At 45.2% G+C, this 21,179-nt stretch overlaps 1 protein-coding gene across 1 annotated transcript in view; it reads right to left on the bottom strand.

The window, feature by feature from the left end:
* Positions 1–5,411: 5,411 nt before the first annotated feature.
* MXI1 (MAX interactor 1, dimerization protein) overlaps positions 5,412–21,179 on the bottom strand; it is a 47,384-nt gene continuing 31,616 nt past the window's right edge. The window contains exons 4-6 of the mRNA XM_005239253.4: positions 9,992–10,106; positions 8,638–8,809; positions 5,412–7,300 (exon numbers count right to left, since the gene is read on the bottom strand). Of these exons, the coding sequence (XP_005239310.2) occupies positions 7,137–7,300; positions 8,638–8,809; positions 9,992–10,106 (451 nt within the window). The 3' untranslated portion in view covers positions 5,412–7,136. The remainder of the gene's footprint in view (positions 7,301–8,637; positions 8,810–9,991; positions 10,107–21,179) is intronic.

Raw genomic sequence — 21,179 nt, 5'->3', positions numbered from 1 at the left:
AAATTCTGTACTTCCCATCGCTGTCCCACTTGCCCGAATCAGCTCTGTGGCAGCGTTTTGTGAAACAGCCACCACTTGCATGTCTTGCAACGGTTAGACTACGCGTGAAATGATGGAAAATGTTCTTGGGCCAGGCCCCAGAGAAGGATGGCTACCTTGCAGCTGGTGCTCCTCTGCTTTGCAGTTTGTCCAATCTTTGTCTATGCTGTAAAATGCTTCACTTAGATTGCAAAATAAGGAGGGTCATCAGGACTATGGTAAACATCCGTGCCACATACCCATGGCTAGCAACCTGTTAACGTACGACCTGATTAAGCAATTTCACTGACATGTCAAGACTATGGCCTTTGAGCTGAAGGCTCTGCTACACAGAAGCACATTTTTACCTTTCGTAAAGCAATGACCTTTCTGTGCTGAAGTCACCTTGCAACAATTCCTTGGTCTGTATGGATGTGCAAAGCTTTCCCATGATGGATGCTGACGGAAAATCTCTCTCACCTAGGCTGAAAGGTGGTGTTACTTCCCAAAGAGACATTCTCTGTGAGGAACACAAGCGATGCTAAGTCTAGCTTTACATTTTTAGCTGACCTGCTGAAGCTGGTATTCCTCAGGGCAACGAGTGCTATTTTGTACAGTTGTCCACCACTCCAGGAAAGTAAAAAGCTTTTGTACTTCCCCATCAAGCCTTCCAGGAGGAGATCCAAAACTATGAATTGTTTTGAGACAAGCATTTTTGAAAACTGATTAAATGGAAAGAATTTCCCAGCTTTAGCTAAACTGAGCAGTAGCTAGAGTACTGATAGCCCAAGTCAAATTATGAACTAGGGCCGTGTACATTCTCATAACGTTAAGCCCACCATAAAATGTTTTAAATTCCTTCATGTTCTATCCTGCTTTGCTGCAGTGTCCCTCAAGATGAGTATTAATCCTTGCTGAAACACAGCCCTGCGGCAACATTCATGACCTTGATGAGACCTTATGGAAGGGGTGAGTTTGGCCCAAAGCTGATTGCACATGCACAGCGTGGCTTTCTGGCTCACTAGCATTTCCTTCAGTGGAAATCACAGGGAGTGGAGGGAGGTAAGAACAGATGAACGCTAATTCTGCCGTCTCTCAAACCACCCCTGTAACTATCACATTGTGGAGGAGGCATGCTAGAGCTATTGCTTGCTGGAAGGCAACAAGAAATGCCAGTGTCCTCCAGCCCCATACAGCCATCTGTATGACTAAACATCCCAGAGGACCTTACTGCAGAAAATCCCCACCTGGGAGCATCCCCTGAGGTGAGGTTAGCATCGTTACTGGTGCTTAGAGCCACTTACTCATTATTCCTCTTTGCCCAATTTCTCTGAATCACCGCACTTCCAGTGCGTGAATGTGTTTCGCAGCCTCAAAAGCACTGGCTGGGGCCACGCTGCGCTCTCCGGGAACACATGGAAGCAGCCTGCCTTTCCTTGACTTGCTGAAGACCAACATTAGTCCTCTGCAGCACTTTGTCCCCTCTGATTAAATGCTATCTCACAATAAAACTTCAGTGCATGACTGTAGCACAGCAGACTACAAGGAAAGATGTGGAATGACTTGTTAAAAGCCAAACTAACCAGCTCACCCCACCAGCTTGCTCTGGGCCTCAGCGGGGTACTACAAACTAAAAGGCTGATTTTTTTTCCAGTGTGGTAAAAGTAAGTTAAACTATTACCCATAGCCCTTACAGCATGGTCAACATTGAAGATCTTGCCAAAAGAAAATGACATTTCACACCTTTGGCCAGTGGACATCAGGCCAGTGGCACACAGCGACTCAACTGTTCAGCTCCGTCAGCTCCGTGCAAGCGCACACCTCGTAGGATATAACTACCCTTCCCCGAGGCAGCTCAGCAATTCCTGACCCTTGACATTATAAGGGCCCTCAACACAAGCCTCCCTCCTTGTGAGACAATTCTAGTTTTAGTCAAACACAGCAACAGCCCGAACAGAAACCCTGAATACTACATATTTAGTACAACAGCCATAGCACCAATACCCAGAGACCCCTTAATTCTGCTTCTGCCTAATAATTAAAGGGATGAGTCCTCTTTTCAGGAGGAAATGAGCAGAGAAGCTGGGGTCAGTGCTGATGTATTACCCAGTTAAACAACCTGCCTTTCTGTAACAGGTCGCTCCAAAGGAAAACATTGTGTACACAGACAACCACTCTCCTCTGCTGTGTTCATCCTCCCAAACATCACTCAGATCTACTGGCCAATTTCAAGCAAATTTGACAGCACATTAGTATTTTCTAGGTATTTTGTGCAGACTGGTGAACAGAGAGGAAGAAGGACATACTCCTCTTCCCCGAGGGTCCCACAGGACAATTCAGAGACTGTATCACAGATGCAGAGGAGTTTCAGTCACCATCAGGTCACAGAATTTATCACTCACCGGAGTATCTGTCCACAGGACAAAGCTTCAGGAAAAAACATCAGACTTCACTCTGTTATTTACAGACTCCTCTTTCATTGTTATCACCTCCCTAACCTCAGAATGAAGTCCTGGTTTTTAACATTCTCTTCCAGGAAGTGACCCCAGCTTCTCTTTCCAATGACGCATGGCTTGCGCCAGAAAACGTGCAACAAGAAAAGTTTATGATCCTGGGGGAGAAACAAAACAAAACAAACAAACAAAAAAATAACAGCCATCTCCATTTAGTGCACATGACAGATCCCATTTCCACTGAAGCCAAACATTTCATCCATCTCAACAGGGCAACACAGAAACACAGACTACAAACGAAGCAGCAAGTACAAGAGAACAAAGAGCAGAAAAGCAGGAGGCTGGAGCTTACAGGCCAGAAACAGATGGTAGCAAACAAACAAAAGGAAAACACAACCACAAGACCCAGAAAATGATAGGTCTGTATAGCTAACCCCTTTTCTATTGACCTACAGACTTCTTGAGACAGACAGACTTCTTGAGACCACCTTTGTCACTGCCATGCCCCTAATGGAACAGACATTACAGTGACCTTGAAGTGACAATGCACCACAGGATAACATGACAAATGCAGCCAGATAGTCACCTCCACCTTGTCGCCAGACATGAGATGACATACTGTAATATGCTTGTGTCAAAAGAAGGAAAATGCTAGGTGTTCTTCTGAATGGGTTTGTCCATAGCAAAAGGGCCCACCAGGGACCTAAGTTACAGAGGGAGGGCTTGACAGAATGAGCTTATGAAAGAACTGTGCATGCATGTCTCTCTACTGTGTGGGCAAGATGCCTAAGGAAAGTACATCCAATTCTGTTTGTACAAGAAAAGTCACTGTATTCTTGTAAAATTAAGCAGAAAATAGATATAGGACTCGTGTTACTCTACAAACAAAAAATAAAGCAAAACCACAATGGCACCCATAAAGCAAACCATGAAAAAAACCCCTCACATAACTTTGCAACGATGAAAGGAAAACATGATTCCACGCTATTCTGTGCTCAAATTACTATGTGGCAAGAATAAGTTATCATTCTGGATGAAACTAGAGTTAATGTGATGGGCAGAACCTAGGGCCATAGAGGAGAAGACTGGGAGTTAATTTTTCACTTTACTCTCTACTTGCAGAGAAGTAAAACGAGGCCTGGGCAGCAGCACAAATCCCACACAGCTGTGCATTAAAAAACACTAGAGTTGGGAAGCCAAGCAGCAGCGTGGTTTCAGCGTCTTTATCCTTATGATGAATGAAAGTAACTTTTTTTGTAAGGGCAGTATAGACAAAACAGTCAGCTTCTGTGAGCACTTTTCTGGGGGAAAACCAGTAAATTTGACTTGCTCTATTGGATCTCTTAGAGTTCGGTAGTGTGAGAGACTATCTCAGGTTCCAAGGGTTAAGAAAGACTTGACCCTCAAGGGTTTGGAGCTGCACCTTTGGATACTCACTTTGTTTTTCAAGATTTCAGGGTGGCTAGTAGAAACTTTGATGGTACTTTGAAAAGTAATATAACCATAAAGCAGTTCTGGCACACAGGACTACTAATGAGCATCTAACTGATGTCCTGCATAACCATATGAATTGGCCTGTACAAACATCCAGAAGTAATTTACAGCATCTTCTCTGAGCAAGTTAGTCACCTTGAACATTTTGATGCAACAGACCAGACCAGCCAAAGGGAGATGTGAGGAGTGTGTGACAGACTGTGCGAGGTGCAAGCACGTAGAAAAGGCCAGAGTCCACAATGCAGTAATAGAACAGTGCAGAACAACCTCAAAAAGCCAGATAAATGTTTCTGTCATGTAAGAAACTATCCAAACTCTAGCTGAAATCTGCTAAGACCTGCCACAAAGAACACCCCAGCACCAGAACACCAACCCCATGTCTTCAGCTGTTATTATAAAGCCTCTTAATTTTGTTTCATCGCTGGTCATCTTCCTGGCTGGACCACTGCACTGAGTGGTCAGGCAAGTGGCTGCTCATCTCCTGCTTCACTTCCCACATTGTATTTGCACTTGGTATCAAGACCCCTTCAAGTCCACAATGCTAGAAAAAGGCAGGAGATACCAAACTGGCCCTGGAGCGTACAAACAAACATTTCAGACACGTTTATTCCAACCATAGACATGTCACTATTTTATACTGACTAGGAAAGCAAAGCCATCCCCCATGCCCCCCTTGAACTTCAGTATTCCTCAGCTGTGATATTTCTTTCCCAAGTGGCCATTTAAAACAAACAGGAATAGCAGGAAGGAGGAGATGCTAGGACAGTGACAGAAAAAGGGTCATAAATAAATAAACCCCACTAGTATCCCACTGCTCAGTACCAGTGCTATCTGTGGTCAACACTTTCAAGGAGAATAATAATGAATAAATAAATAAGGTCTTGCTAGATCTAAAGTTTCCCACTTTCTACCACTCAGAAGACTGTCCCAAACCTTGTGTCATCCAGAGATTACACGGACCTCACACATAAATTGAAACAGCATTTCTTCTTTGAAAACCCTTGAGTTCCATTTGTTAACCTAGAGCCCAATTCAGTCTGTGGCAGACTCCTGCTCCTGCCAGGTCATCTCCCAGAAGGAAGCAAAACAGATGTTCCGAGCCACTGGATTACATACACACAAGTGAAAACAGATTTACCAACAGCAACCTGATCCAGACTTAGTAAGCAAATTAATTTAAAAAACCCAAAACACACAGAAATTGTTCATTACAGCCACAGAAACATAATTTCTCTACTCAAGCATGTGTGTTGTGCCTCTTACAGGGGATGACACATTTTGGGGAGAGTGGGGGAAACGATATTTAAACACAGGCAACTTATTGTAACGCAAAAGTCTACAGCAGACTTGCTCGGGATCTTCTCATCACAGGATCGAAGGGCACAAGAAGAACAGTTCAGCTAAAGTGATACGAATGACCAAGATGGAAGAACACGACTCATTTCAGATACAGAAATGTTTAATGGCGTTAAAGTGCTACTTTAATGGGGACCATATGCTAACATTTAAACACAATTCCACTGCACTGCTAAATATGGTTGTCTTTATTTTTTTTATTTTACCTCTTTTTGCCCAACCCTACCTAAAACAATAAAATAAAATCTAAAGGACTGAAATTAACAACCCATTCAAATCAGCAATAAGTTATGAATTTTATAAAGCATTTTTTCCTTTTTTTTTTCTTAGTAATGAGGGGTAGTTAAATTACTTAAGGATATACAAAGTTTCAAACAATGCCATAGGTGAGGACTCTATTAAGGTTTTTAAAACTTGGAAAACAAAATAATCCTGGCCATTAAAAAGACAAAAATAAAAAAAGCAAAGCCCTCAAAGTGCAGGTTAGAATGCTCATCTCTTGAGAAAATTAGAAAACATTTGCTATAATAGCTCTTAACAGCACCTGCAAAGATAAGGTGGCAAGGCCCTTGGGAACAGGACGTGCAGTCAAAATGTTACATTAACATGAGAGACGTGCTGAGCTTAACTAGGTTAACTACTGGACTGGAACTTCAAAAGTCAAAGGGAATGATTCTAAAAAGAAAACCGAAGAAACCCCCACCGAACCTGGCCTCTTCCAGCTAGCACAGCCTTCATCCATTGTGTGCATGGCAAAAAGCATCTTTGCATTTCATTGGGTCAAGTGCTTCATCAAAACGGAGATCCTTTCATGGCATAAATTCATATAAAAGACATCTAAGGTTTTGTATGGACAAGCTCTAAAAAGACGCATCAGACTTGGGGTGTTTTCCCTCCCAACACATTTACAAATGTTTATCAAAAAATCTCTTCAAATAAAAAGGTCATAGTGGCTCAGTATCTGGGCATGACTTTCTGGCATATCACCTCTCATATGTGCTGGTTTCTTTCTGTCCTCAGCTGGTTGTGTGTGTGCATATGAGCACGCATCTACAGGAAGATCTGCTGTCAGTGTCACCGCCCGAGGCGTGACACAGCCCATGATGTGCTGGTAGATTACAAGTGTGTACCTCTTGCTTTAGCCACGCATCAGAGGTACTTGCTTTTTAAATGATGTCCAACAGAAAGCTGAGCTGAATGGTGTTCTTTCCTGAACATCTCTCCTTTGCTGCCCCGCTCTCTCTCTCTGGGCACAGAATGAGACCTTAATCATTATCAACATCGTTATTCTTAGGCTACGTAAGCCTTCTTAGATTTCCTAGTACATTATGACAGCATTGGATTGTGATAAACTGTAGGACATGGTCCTTTTAGGACCACAGAAGCTCTTCAGAAGGGCCTAAAATAGGTTGTTCAACCTGAATGCAATATAGGAAATTCTGACATTTCTCAGATCTCATGACAGAAAGAGAGGGATGAGTTTCTAGTATCCTCTTTCAAACAAATAAATTCAAAACAAAGTGTTTCATCACTAAGGTCTAGATCCAGGTCCCACAGAAACAAATGGATTTCACTGACTTCAAAGGGACTAGTATTTGGTCTAACTTTTTGCCAGCAGGAATTGGGATTGGTAACATGACCAAATGAACACATGTGGGTTTCTGTGGAGGCTTCCTTTACCCAAAAAGCTTTATATACAGGTCTCTCCAGGACTAGCTGTCAATATATCATTTCTGAAAGAGGATACTGGCATCTAGGACCCAGTTTGATCACCCCAGTGAAATCATTCGCCCTGCACTGTTGTCTCACTTGGTTCTAGGAAGCAAACGAGAGCTTGACACTGGCGCTGGAGTAACCCTCGTCACTCCCAATACTCTGCAAGCTGCTGTGATCATCAATGTCACTGATGCTGGTTGTGCTGATATTGTCCACTTCTCCATGGGAGAACTCTGTGCTTTCAACGTCCACTTCAATCTCTTCTAAAAAGGAAAATGACAGAAATGCACACAGGTTAGCACCACAGACCCAGCTGTTCCCTTCAAGCCAGTGAGCTGCTGGGACTCCCCCAGTCACAGATGAAGCAGCAGTCTGGCAGGAAGGCTTTCAGTGTTCTCCTGGAACAGGATGGGCTATAAAGACTAGATGCCAGCTTGGAGTGTTGCTTAGGGACTTGGCAAAAGGGTCTGACTCCTCCAGCATGCAGGCCACACTAACAGCATAGGTTGGCCAGCCCACACACTGAACTTGTTCCACTGCATCCTTCTTTGGAGCTCTACTACCCCAGTTTTGAAAACAAAACCGAACAGATAAAACAGAGGGCAACAGAGAAAACTGAGCGTAAGTTACCCTGAAACATGCTACTTGCTTGATATTACATTGATGAAACCGGATCACTTATATAGGTATGCATTACATATGCATTACCATGGGAATCTGGATTACTCGATTACTCTCAAAGATGCTCCGTGGACTTCCGAAGATAAATCTTATTTTTAAGAAAGACCTAGAAAGCAGAGATCTAGTTAACCAGATATCTTCGTTCCCATAGAATTTTAAAAAAAAAAAAAATCCTGGAAAATTCCTAAACTACAGACACACACCCAAACTGTACAGCATTTTGGGGTCTGTCAGTAAATATCAAACCATCTACTGTGCCTAAACATCTCTCCACAGCACAGGTACTTAAAAAAAGAAAGTTATCTTAATTCAGTTAACCATTCAGATCATCTCTATCCAGAGGAGATGAACTTTATGGAAAGATTGGAGAAAAAAAAAAAAAAGGTGGGTACGCATAGAATGACTCTGGGCATTTTAAGAGGCAGTTTGCTTGGTACCTTGGTTATACTGTGGCCCAAATACAGAATCAGAAGCTGGATGCTGCTTTGCAATATCCATTCCAGTACCACTAATGTCTTCCTAGATTTTCCTCTGTGTTGCTGAGAGATTCAGTAGACCAAAGAGCACAATGGGTATCTCAACTTTACCGTCAGGTATTTAGCTATCATCTTGTCATCACATTATCTTTATTAACTAATGCTCTGGCATTTTAGAGAACTTTTCAGAGAAACAGGTCACTTTAAATGCCACAGAAATCAGCTCAAGTTGACAATAACAACACTCCTTCCAGACTTAATGAGAACTCATGCAAAATACAAAACTCTTTGTATATAAATATCTGTGTCTGTGTGCGTGCATATGCCTGCGTGTGAGCAAAAATCTGTAGCCTAAATACCAAAGGCCATAAGAAGGGGGTAACTGAGGGACAAAAAATGGATGAATAGTCCTGGGGATTCAGTGCTAGTTCAGTGACACTCACCTCGCTCCGAGTCTGAGTGATCCGAGGAAATGGTAGATCCAATGCTGTCCATTCGTATTCGCTCTATCTCCTGAGGACCCTGTAGCTGTTCCAGTCTTCTCTTTAGGAATCTTTGTTCTCGTTCCAGGTTCTCAAGCTGGTGTTGGCTTCTCCTGTCAGCCTCTTCAAGTTTCTGACATGGTCAAATATGACTCAAGAATTAGTTTCATCCTTTTCTCCTTCCGTCCCACTTCCACTGCTTTGTGCCCATCCACCTGCTTTGTGCAGACCTTCCCAAGTCCCAGAACAATTTAAGCTGCAAAAGAGCCCTGAACCAAGCTGCCTTGCAGTCTCCAAGAACAATGTCATGTCCTCATGTCTTTTCCATCTCTAAAGTCCTGATAAATCATACACATCAGTATAAAAAGTCTCTGAGGACAGAGCCTCTCCTGGGGAAATGATTTGTATTGTAGCATTTTGTGGGTCATTCCACGCGGGTTCGGCCACTTGCATTACCGAATCAGTCCACGAAGGGGCCTCAATTCCCTTAACCAAACCATTTCAGGGTTTGTTATGATCCACTGTAACATAAAAACGTGCCCTGGGAGTTCTGTGTTCCTTGCTGCATGGTTTAGTAGGATTTCTCAGAAACAGTTTTCTATTCAGCAAGCAATTTACATAACCTACTACAGATTTCTTTGATCACAGCTGGGAAATCTACCAGGGCACTGTTCTTTGTTTCCTACGACAAGCACATTGCGTAAGGAGTCATTTCAGGCTAACTCTGTCCCTTTGGCAGTGCTTTTTCTCCTTCACCACCCATCCTCCCTCCCGCTATCCTGACCTGCAACAAAGTATTTCAGCCTCTTCCAGATAGGGACAATGCTGCATTTTCTTTTCATGCTTCACTTTGCAAAAAGTTAATCTAGAAGAGCGCTGGCAGGTTCATACATGAAACCCCAGCAAACAAACTCCGTCTCACACTTTTGTGGTTTGTGCTAATGCTTCAGCAGTGGAAACTAACTAGCACACCAGAAAAAAAAGCTGCATTTCCCATCAAAATGCAGTCATTCAATAGTAGGTATGTTTTTCTTTAGAGAGACACAGCTGTCAACAAACTATCACAACAGAGAACAAGACCCCTGCTCCCTAGATCAATCATTTCCGTAGTTAACAGACTTCATTATGGACTCTTCTAACAATGTGCCTTATAGCGATGATAAATGATTAACCAAGGGGGCAAGGCTTGCTCGCCTTTTTTTTTAATAAAAAAAAGGGTGTTAGTCTCCTTCAACAGAGTTACCTCTAGGCAGCAAGAGTGAGCGACCGACTTCCCAACAGCCCAGACTGAAAGCAGCAGGGAAAAGCATCTTACCTTGATATGTGCTTTGGCTTTGTTGAGCAGCCCAAGCGTTGTGTGCCTGGTGCAGTCTGGTCCTAGAGGTATCAGAACTTTTAAGCGTTCTAGACACAGGCGGAGGTGAGCTCGGCTGCAAGAGGAGAAAAGGAGGATCAGAGCTAATCTTTCAGAAAGGGAATGTCATTTCCTTCTCTACTTCCCCCCTACAAGGCAGCTTTCATGTTTCCCTCTTTCCACACATCACAAAATTCCCCACAGGTACCAGAACAGACTGGCACTAAACTATTTACATTGCAAACAGCTGCTCACCAATACTTGCATTATTGCTAACCTCTGACAGACACTGTTTATTTTCTTGCTGTCTGAACTGATAATCTGACTCATCAGGATGAACTTTGTGCAGAGGCAAGGCACACAGGCAAACGGTACAAGTATCTCGTGGGTCTCCTCTCTCTCTCAGCTATTTACTGTCTGTTTTGCTGAGTTTTGTATGACTGCTACCCCCTGCACGCTTGTGTGTTGCTGGCTTGGGGACATTTGCTATGAACTGATCTAAGCACCGCCTTTTTGCACAAAATTAAGATGACCAGTGAGAAAAGCAGTCAGCCCAAAACATCCAAACAATCGCTGCTGGCAGTTAAAGGAGCTAGAGGGATGGTAGTTACCAAGCATTGCACTTTTACTCCTTCCTGGGCCCAGGTCTGAAATGCTGCTGGGGGTGCAAGGTCTGCGGGAACAAGAGAACCCAAGACCTCCCCTGGGCAGGCTTCTGACCTTGGCTCACATCTACAAAGACATGCTCAAGCACAACAGTATTGGTGATGATTATGAGCCACTTTCTGCAGAATATGGAAACACGTTCTGGGGAAAATGGTTCAGGCAGCAGCGGAAAAGCATGTCAATCTCAGGCTGCACAGGAAAACTGTTCCCACTGTCTCCTCCTCTGTATCACGTATGCAGCAATGAACAGCAGATTTATGGAAAACTATCAAGTGTGGGTTGCCTTTTCCCCTCCCTCTCTCTTTCCCAGACATTAATGATTTATGTCCAAACTTGTCATCCCAATCAATAACACAATGACATCAGCTCCACCATTCACATGCAAGAAACAGTGGTGCAAAAGAGTCCTGAAAGCCTATCCCAGCCCCTGCTCACGCATAAAGAAACTGAATCTTAGCCTGATCCATCTCAATGCAGGGGAAGAGGGTGAAGAGAAAAAAAAAGAAAAAAAAAAAAAGAGCACGGACAGTTCATTTCCATTTGTTTTTCAAATTCACTATTGCACCCAGTTTGAAAGGGGTGGGGGAGAGGAGTCTGTAATCAGGCAATTATGTCAGTGACAAGCAAGGATGATTAAGGGTGGAAGGGTCAGGGGTTTTGCTGATGAACTGTCAGCACAGGGGAATGTTCACTAGCAGTGCTGTAGCTGTGAGCTCCTCACTGTTTCTATTATAAATCTCTTTATGAAGGGTCCATCATTCTGTCTCAAGAACAGCCACAGGACCACATATGACCAGCAAGGCCCTTGAAGAACACATGTTTTTCATTAAATATTAACAACTGGAGGGGTGGGGAAAGGGAAATCATAATCCAAATAATAATCACATCAATGTCGTCATTTACTTCTCAGCTTGCTCTAGGGCAAACCATGCTGCCATTAAACCCACATGGCTGACATGGCGGCTTTTTCTGCCTGGAAGCCCGTTTTCAACACAGAGATTGATCAACAGGAGTTCTGTGCACCCACTACAGGGGTTTACTCAACATCCCATGATGACCTGTAGGGCTAGCAATGAAAAAGCATCGCTGGTTCATGCTGGCACTGTAGTTCATGCCATCCCACAGCAGACTGGACACTGACTTCTTGCAGCTAGAGAAAGGAAGAGGAGGAGGAAGACCTTGTGGTTTAAGACATTCTGGGGTTTGAGCCCATTTTTGGCTATACCACACATTTCCTGAACGGCCACAGGGGCAATTCAGCAAGTCAGAGCTGTCAAGAGCACAGCCGTCATGCTGCAGCACAGAGCAGCATGTGTCTCTTTACAGCACGAGGACGAGCACCAGCCGTACACTTCACCCACAGGATCAGTCCATGTTAAAAATGCAGCTCAAGCAGAGCTAAAGATGCATGCACAGATCAGGGGGCTGAGGAGCCTGGCCAGTTCCACCTGACAGGGGACTTGCTTCATTGCACCTGCTACAGGTAAGGACTGCAGGCTCCTCTCTGCCCTGCTGGGCAAGCACAGCTCCCAGCTCATGGTGGAAACAGAATTATTTGTGCAACAGAAAACAAAAAGTTTGGGGAATAAACATCCAATCACTGTCAAACATATCACAGGTCACTCCTGAGTGCCCAGCAAAATGCACAACACATCTACTGCCTGAGCTTTGGGCTGAGTCTTAGCACTGGAGGTTTTACCAGGAACCAGGGAAGGTGCTGCACCAGGAACTGCAATTCCTGGAACCAGCGATCAGCTTTGGGCAGCACGGAGCACTGGCTGGACTGCTGAGACAGTGGTTAAAAAAACGGCACTGATCTGCTACATCAAAAGCTAGGTTACATGCAGACTCAATGAGATCAACTGTGTTAAGCACCTGAAAGCTATATGCAAAGATCCAGCCATGTAGTAAAACTCTGGACACTGAAACACATCCTGTTGTGCCCCAGGACCACGGTGGACTGAAGAAGGTTACTGCGCTCTGCAGGCCCTGACAAGGGCAGGGAGAGGACAAAGCAGTCAGAGGGTCTGCTCTCATAAGGACACTGGAAAAGCTGGCAGTTCCAGTTTCTTAGCACATGTGGCCCCAAAGGGGACATTACCCTGTTCTGGACGCCCACATTGGCTCTCGAAGCCCAGAAGATTAGCCCAGACTCACACAGACAGTTTTCAGAGAAGCCACTCCCAGCGGTGGCTCTGCTGGACAGTGGCCAAAGGCTGTGGCCCACAGTAGGGGTGATGGCCTCTGCCAGCACACCAGGCATCAGGAGGGGACACCTGCCTGTAACAGAGGGTGTGAGCATGAGCTGATAAGCTCACAACGGCACATAGCACAGCTCAGGCAATGAGCATGCTGCAAGGGCAGGTGGTGGTGGCTGAGCTGAGGCAGGTTTGGAAGAGGTTTGGCCAAAGCTATCACTTCCTGCTGCCGTTGGATTTTCCCCTTATTTTGCAGCCAGAGCTGAGCTACGCTGAGTTTTGACGCCACTGCAAACGTAAATGCATTTGCACCTCCAACCACAGCCTAACTGAGGGAAATGCACAGAGCTTTACTTAGCATACAGCAGCGGGCAAGCCTCGGTGTGCACGTTGGTGCAGATGGGTGACAGCCAGGCCCTTCAGCCCCAGCAGTCACCTCCTGCTGCTGGGGATGACACTGCTGGAGCCACTCGGGAGCTCCCTGGCCCAGTACAGCTGGGATAGCAAAGAGCAACCAAGGCTGCAAACTGTCCTGGCACATAAGCATGTTGCTTTTCTTCAGAGAGACAAAAACATACAGTTTCCCCAGCTCTCTCTCCCCTCTGCAGTGTTCAGTACATTGCCTCTTTATCTTCAAAATCTAACCCGGTCAGAGACCCTGACCTCTCTCAACTTCCAAGAGCCCGAGCAGACCACGCTGGGTTCTTAAACCACAGACCATGCAGGCAGGTCTGAAACCCAGCAATTAAACTCCAGAGCTCAAAAGTATCACAGCAAACTTAGCTGACAGACCATCCCAGAGAGAAAGCAATCACAGACATATTAATCTTCCTTATCAAGTCCTGGAGCTGTAATCCCACAGGTCAGGCCGTGCAACGAATGTCTTTTCCGCTTGTTTACCTGGACTCCGTTGCAACGTGGCTTCGACAATGCTGCAGGCTCTTGTATTCAATGAAAATTCCAGTATTGTGCAGGCTCCAGACAGAGCCAGACGGCTTTCCATGTAAACCACTGGATTATGCCAATATTTGACGCATCTGCCAATATCTGGAAAAACAAGTCTAAATGCCCATATTGTTATATAACAGAGAAACAACTTGGGCTTGGCGCTAAGGGCTGCTGCCTCTCACTGCCTTGATCCTGGGGAAGACAGAGGATGACAGAAGGAGAATTCTGTTTCAGCCAAGGCCAAAGCCTTCGTACACTAGCTGCGAGGGAGACGGGAGAAGCTGGAGCCCTTTCTCCTTCCTGTGGCACCGGAAAAAATCAGGCTCTCACAGCAGCATCCTGAGCACACTGTAGGTGCTGGACGTGCTGAAGAAGGAATTCATGGAGGATTTGAAAGGAAAGGGCTCTGCTCTTCCCCAAGAGATCAGCCCGGTGCCCCATTTCTGCTCAGCCTGATGGGGGGGAAGACGACTCATGTTTGAGATCCCCATGAGGGGCATCAGGGTGGCCAGAAAAGGAGCAAAGCACCCGAGATGCCTCAGAAAACCAGAATGTAACATGCACCACAAAGAGCTGAGGACAACCTTTTTATCTTGTTCCACTTGGCAATTCTGGCTAGGACAGAGCCCCTCTGCCACTTCTGCTTCCTCCCCTGTGCAGGGCCAGGAGGAGCCTAGAAAGCAAATTCCTCTGGGATGTGGGGGGCAAGCTGAGCAAGGATGCCCTCTATACTCTGTCAGGAACTACTGTGGGAAAAGGTACATCAGATCCTACACAGATGGGCCACAGAGTGAAGCAGAAGAGGGATGAGTAAGCTCAGCAGCCCCATAGCCCTCCCAGATGATCCACAACAAGCTATAGGTAGCTACATGTGGAAGAATGGGGTGCTGGCCCCTAAAATGGCAGCCCCACTGCTGCCTACCAGGCACATGCTGTTCTACCCCCTTTCCCTTTGTGCCTGTGCGAGAGCTTCTAACTGTATTTGGATTGTCTACTTTTGCCCTCCGAGCTGCCTCCTGGCCCTCTGGTCCTGAGCCTCTATCAGAGAGGAGCCTGGCCCCTGCTCTGTGCAGCCCCTCCTTGCACTTGGCTCTGCCTGGCTGCAGAGGGCTGTACTTTCACAGCCTGCTCTCCTCTCCAGCTCCCAATGACATCATCCACTCTGATTATATAAAGCATGGGGAGGAAGCCTTTATTTATGCGTGCTTTTTGCTCACAGCTTCAGCTGTCTCACTGTACAGCACGCACCGAAATCCCACTGCAGGAACTGGGCTCTGTTTTGCCTAGATCAAAACTGCAGTGCAGAAAAAGGTGTGCGTGCAAAAAAAAAATTTCCCCATTTCCATCCCTCACTCCTCTGAGGACATTTTTGAGGGGTTTGGGTAGGAATCAACCTACCCCACTACTCTGCACCACAGCAAGCTGGGCACAAAGTCACCAGCCTCCTCCCTGCCTGGGAAGTCCCCAGAGAGCCGAGGGACCTGTGGTGGCAGCTCCAAGCCTTGTGTCTGCTGGTCACAAAGCAGCCAGAAACCAACCTACCTCCAGCACCTGTGGAGCCCCCTGCGAGGGCCAGCCCAGGGCTGCAAGGCCACCAGCAGTTTCCCTCCCTGGGCCCTGGTGGGTTCAGCCAAACCCGTGTGCACCTGTGCTGAGTGGGCGACTCCCCCCCCCCCTGCTCGGGTCCATCCTCCTCTTGTGACTGCTGCAGCAATGGCTGCGGGCACAGCCCTCAAGGAGCCATCCCTGAATGTAAACATCCCTGGAGAGACTGCAGAGCTTCGTCGCTAGGACAGCCTTTGGGCTTGTGGTTTTTTTTCCATGGGCAGAAGCAATGGAAACTGAGAAACAAACTTTGCTGAGGAGTCAGTCACACATACGTGCACGCTCAGCTCTGAAGCAGCAGGTTTAACAGATTCAGCACTACCCCCTAGTCAGACACTGCTGATCAAGGCCCAAACATCTGCAAAATACACACATGCCACAGACACACACACACACACACACACACACTTTCTTCCCATCTTTAAAAGATCAAGCCTCCCTCCCAGCAGGAAATGACCAACTCGCCTCCAGCAGCATTTCAAAATGCCAAATTCTGATTTTTGTACGTTGAAAGCAGGGAGCATCTGAGGGAAAAGAAAAGCATTTCCTGGATATTTTTGTAGGATGCCTGCAGGTCTATAGGGCTTGAATTCAACAGTGGATTTAAGCATGTGCTCAACATTAGGAATATGCTTAAGTCCCACTGAGGCCAAATCAAACACTTCATCTCCAGAAGATGTTAAAAAACCAGAACCAAACCAAATGAAGCATCAAAAGAACCAGGAGAAGGAAGATCCTAACATGGAAAATGACATTATCATCCTTCCCCTCTGCCCTCCTCCTCTTCCCTCTACACCTTTTCAAAGTTGAATCTAATTTAACCCTGAAATCAGAAACCGCCAACTTTTGTTTGGATTTCAGAGCTAATAGATTGCTTAAAAAATTCAGGAGGGATCACTGGTTAAAGAAAGCAATTCCTGGAGAAACGCAAGTGACCCCACATCAATAATTCACTGGACGAGAATGATTCTGAGATAAAAGTAATGAGAAACACATGCAAAAGCCACAGGGCAGGGAAAATGGGGGACAACATGGTTTCCTTCTAAAAGCAATTCACAGGTCAGAGGCATGCTGATCTCTAACAGCCATTGTAAGACTTGATGTTTTTTCCTTGCTCTCATCTCTAACCCCCAGCCCAGTCCTCTCTGCAACAGTATCTGCCCCCCGCTTTGCTGAACACTCGTCTTCAGTGAAGGAAGAGGTTTTGCCAAGCACCTGGATCAGGAATGGGGAGGCAGCTGGGGACTGGGGGCCGAGCCGTGCTTTCCTTGCTGCAGAGCGTTATGCAATTGCTGCAAGCCCTCCAGCCACGCACAATAAAGTTGCGGTGGCATCTATCCAGCCTGCAATAAACACACTCACACCTGCTCACCCCAATTCCACAGGACACCAGAGACGAGACACATGTTTTAGAAGGAAATCTGGCTCAGAAATACGCAGTTAAAAGTTAATATTCTCCACCTGAGCTGTGAAATCATTCAGAACAAGCCTTGCTTTCTGATTTTAAATCAGGTCTCTTCTCACGATTATTTGTTTTCCTGCATTTGCTCCCAGTTGAAGGGGATACTTGCTCATTTGCTTCTTTGTTTCCAGTTGATTTCTACCAATGGCTCCCTGGCATGTAGCAGTATTTGTATTCCAAATGCTAATAAAACGTACCATGAAAAAGTAATTGATAAAAAGGCCTTTAGATCACATTTTTTTAAGCCTTTCTACTGTTTAAAATAAACGAACAAAAATTTAGGACAAACAAGACAAAGATGTGACAATGTATTATAAATAGGAATTTAAATGAACAAGAGTTCTATAGGCAACATTTCCAGCCTGATCTTAACTGTATCAGATCTGTCTGTAAAAGTTAAAAATGAACATGCACCCAACTGTATTCTCAAATCATGGGCAGATGGAAAACAAACCACAAATTAAGAGACCTATGACTAAACAATAGTAAGAACAATAATAGTAACAAGAGCAAAAACCCAAGGCAATGCAGCTTTTCAAAGTCACATATCAATGCACCTGCCTGGTGACAAGCTGCGTAACAGGGAGATAACGGGTAGCACAGTGCTCAGGACAGCAGCATCCTGATTCAAGCCTATAAGCAGACAGGAAATACAAACAGCAATGTATCAATGCACTCTGCAACAGCAGCGTTTTGTCCAAAGGCCACCACAGTCACAAAACCAAGACAAGGTACACTGGGAAAGGAAGCATCTTACCAAACAACTGAAATATGTGGGAAAACCCCTTCACAACTGCAAAAGAAGCTGCAAGTCTTAAGGTAAGCATAAAGCAAGGATTTTTAAGTTAAAATACACTGCCCGCTATCTGCATCGTAAACTTTGAAAGAGGCTGCCCTACAAACCCTGCCCTGACTGTCCCTGAGCCCTGCATGGCCTTCTACCACAGAGCTAGCACGTGGCCAAATGAACCCCTGTAGGCACACAGAAATTATTTCTACCTCCAACTCTTCTAGACAGGAAGACTTGTCACTGATTTAAACTCTGGAAGAGCTTCAGGCCCTTAGCAAACAGAGGCTGCAAGACCAACAAAGCCTGCACCAAGTGGTCTGTTGCCACCCCTGGTCCATTCCAGCATGAGTCTTTCTAGGCTACTACTGCAGTCTGGGGAGAGACATGCTCTCCCCACCTCTCTCCATGTCACACAACTGTCAAGGTCTCTCCCTTTCCTGAGATCCTTCTAGGTATAAACCTGAACATTATTGAGAGGGCTCTCCCTATTTTGTTAAGATTTTGAAGGCAAATGAATTACTTCAAGGATTTCCAAAATCAAAAAAGGCTAAGAGAAGGATGGAGGGAAGGGAAATCAGGCCAGCCTCAAATCCCTTAGTGTAATATGGGGGATCTGACTGATTGGCTTTCCTGCAGCACAGGAGTCTCCTGGGCTGCAATATGGAGGGATAATAGACACTTCTAGCTGCAACTCCCAAAGGCTGATCAGTCTGTTCACACTGTGCAGACCTTCAGTGTAAACCATGTTGTTCAGAGGGTGAAGGGGTTGGCCTACAAACACCTCGAGTTATATGGACACATGAGAGAGCTTCTACTTTTAGGATTCAAGGCCACAGCACTGTAGACATGGCTATAAACAGGACACTTCTGGAACTCAGGGTCCTACTCTCATCTCAGAAGGCACTTCAGGCAGTAGGATTGCTCTCACCTCCCGCTGAGCCTCTATTAGCTTTCTTTTCACTCTGTTCTCTGACCAGCACTGCAAAGGCTGGACTGTTTGCTCAACTTTGCTATCACCAGCTGTCACCCTTCAGCCTGCCCAGGTTTTTGTTTCTGTCCTCTTCTCTGACAGTCTACTGGATTGGAAACTTGGAACAAGAATACAGTTGCCAAACACACGGATGTTTAAACAGAATCCCGTGCCTGCACTCAGAAATCCTAAATCAAGCAGATCCCAAACGAATAGACTACAGCAACATTATGATTCTGAAGCTGAAGTGATCTATCTGGGGCTATTTTTACTCACACAATAACTTCTGGGCCTTTGGGTCCTATTCGTTGCATATCTTGAAGTTTTTCCTCTTTGAACTAGAGGGCTAGAATACAGAAGCTTCATATAAAGGCATAAAATAATAACAATAAAAAAAGAGACCATTTGTAATCCCATGACTTCCAAACCTAGGATGCTTAAAGGGATGGCAAAAAAATCTGAATACTAATGCTCATAGTAATAAAAATGATACCATTTTGGAAGGTGCCTCCTCCAGAATGAACTTGCAGCTGTTTGGTAACATCACTGCGCATCCTTTCCTAACCTCTTTGATCTTCAGAGGCACCAATGAGACAGACTACTTCAACTCAGTAGAAAAAGATCAAATATAACAGCCTGTACTTCACAATGAAAAGGTGATGAGAGCAGTATAGGTGGTCATCTGCCCAGCAGAGGAATGGAGTCAATCAATGCCTGGCATTTTCTCTCACCCCTTCATTTTCATCCAGATCTAGCACTGAGCTCTCAGTGCCCACTCATCAGTTTCTTTTCCCTTCTCCCAGCCCCTCTATGCCTTTCTTTGAAAGCAATTTGGACAGTTGTTAAGAGATGTCAAATAGCAACAGATGCTCTGGAGCAGAGTCTAATATTATTTATCAAAGTTAATCCTCCCTAAAATTATATATTGAGGATCTACTGTTATTGATCTTGGCCATTAGTCATGAAGCATTTTAATCCCTGGTGAATGTAATTAACTGAACTTTACTGCAGCACAGTACACGATATTACCAGCTAAACTCCTTTTAGGCTGAGCTGTGCTTACAACAGCATGCTAAACCCTATAGCCATCACAGGCCATAAATGCTGTACGTCACATTCTCCTTCTGACTTTAAAACACAGCCTAGTTGCCACCAATATGGTCACATCCAGGTGCCTCTTGCTCAAGATCGTGTGGCACCAACTTCTCAATCATGCTCACTGTTGACCATTCAGGTATCACAGTTTTGCTACCCTGGCAGTAAGATAGGGTTACAATCCTGCATTTGACTATCAGGAAGCATGTAAAGCAAGTTGTAAACATCAACGTGCAACCCAGGCCAGTTAATTATAAAGTCCCGACTAGCCTAGTCTAATAAAAACTCCATCTTTGTTAAAAGGTGGTTAAAAATAGACCTGCTCTTTAAATAGCCAATGGTGTCCTGTGCCCTCATTCTCACTAATACCATTATAATTATCCTTCTAGGGATGTGCAGTGTGCTCACAGCCGCAAAGTCTGGTGACGCTGCTCCAACCAGCGCAGCATCCTCCTCCACACCACCAACATACCAGCAAAGCAGCTGTGCCATTCATCAGAAACCTGCCTCACTGAAAAGGCAGTAACCTGCTTTGCTGTGACCTATGGATTTTCAGCTTTACTGTTAGAATTAGGTCACTGGCAAAGATAGCCAAGATTTTCCAAACTCGCCAGCTATTCTTGATTATTCTGTTCAGAGGTTTCCTGGCTAAGCACCATGCCTTTGAAAAGAAATGAGGAGCTATTTCAGGCTCCTGCAAGGCTTCTGCAGTCACACACTGAGAAGCAGGGATGCTCTCACCCCATGACCCTTAACTGCCTCTAAACTGCCAGGCAATGAGAAGAACTCTCCAGTTCAGATCTACTACCACCGAGTCCTTGCAGTCTCTCCAGGAGAAATCAAAGGTGGTGCGCACCAGGAAACAGATGAATTAGCACGGATCTGCAGAGGCCCTGGAAGGCCACCTGTCTGCACTGAGACTGGAAGAACCCAAGGTATCAGGCAACTTCCCACCAGGCATCTGGAGAGTGCCCCTGGACTGGTCTCCTGGCTACAGCAGAAAAGCTACCCATGGTCCACAGCGTGTCATAGCAGTGAAGGCACAGGCAGTACCTCAAATCAGAGCCTCTCTTTCTTCATAATACTACTGAAAGAGACCCTGGACTTTCGTGCCTACTAAATACAGTCATGTTTTAAACTAGTCATGTCACTTAACCAGTGAAAAGAAGCAAGCACATGCTTCGTTAAACATTCATCCATCAGCAAAAGAGTAAAGGACGCTACCAACTTGTTATTTGGGAAAACTTATTTCCTGTTTTCAAAATAATGAGCAGGGAATATGCCGATACCAAGAATACATTCTGATTTGGCACCATGTTACTTTTGCCATTAACATGATTTTTTAAATCATACAGATAAGCTATAGCTACTAAAACATATTTTTACTGTTCGCTAAGTTAGGACAGAGTTTTCCA

Source organism: Falco peregrinus, chromosome 1 (genome assembly GCF_023634155.1).
Source record: "Falco peregrinus isolate bFalPer1 chromosome 1, bFalPer1.pri, whole genome shotgun sequence".
Taxonomy (NCBI): Eukaryota; Metazoa; Chordata; class Aves; order Falconiformes; family Falconidae; genus Falco; species Falco peregrinus.
The sequence above is the reverse complement of the archived record's forward strand: the minus strand, read 5'-3'. Positions and strand labels throughout refer to the sequence as shown.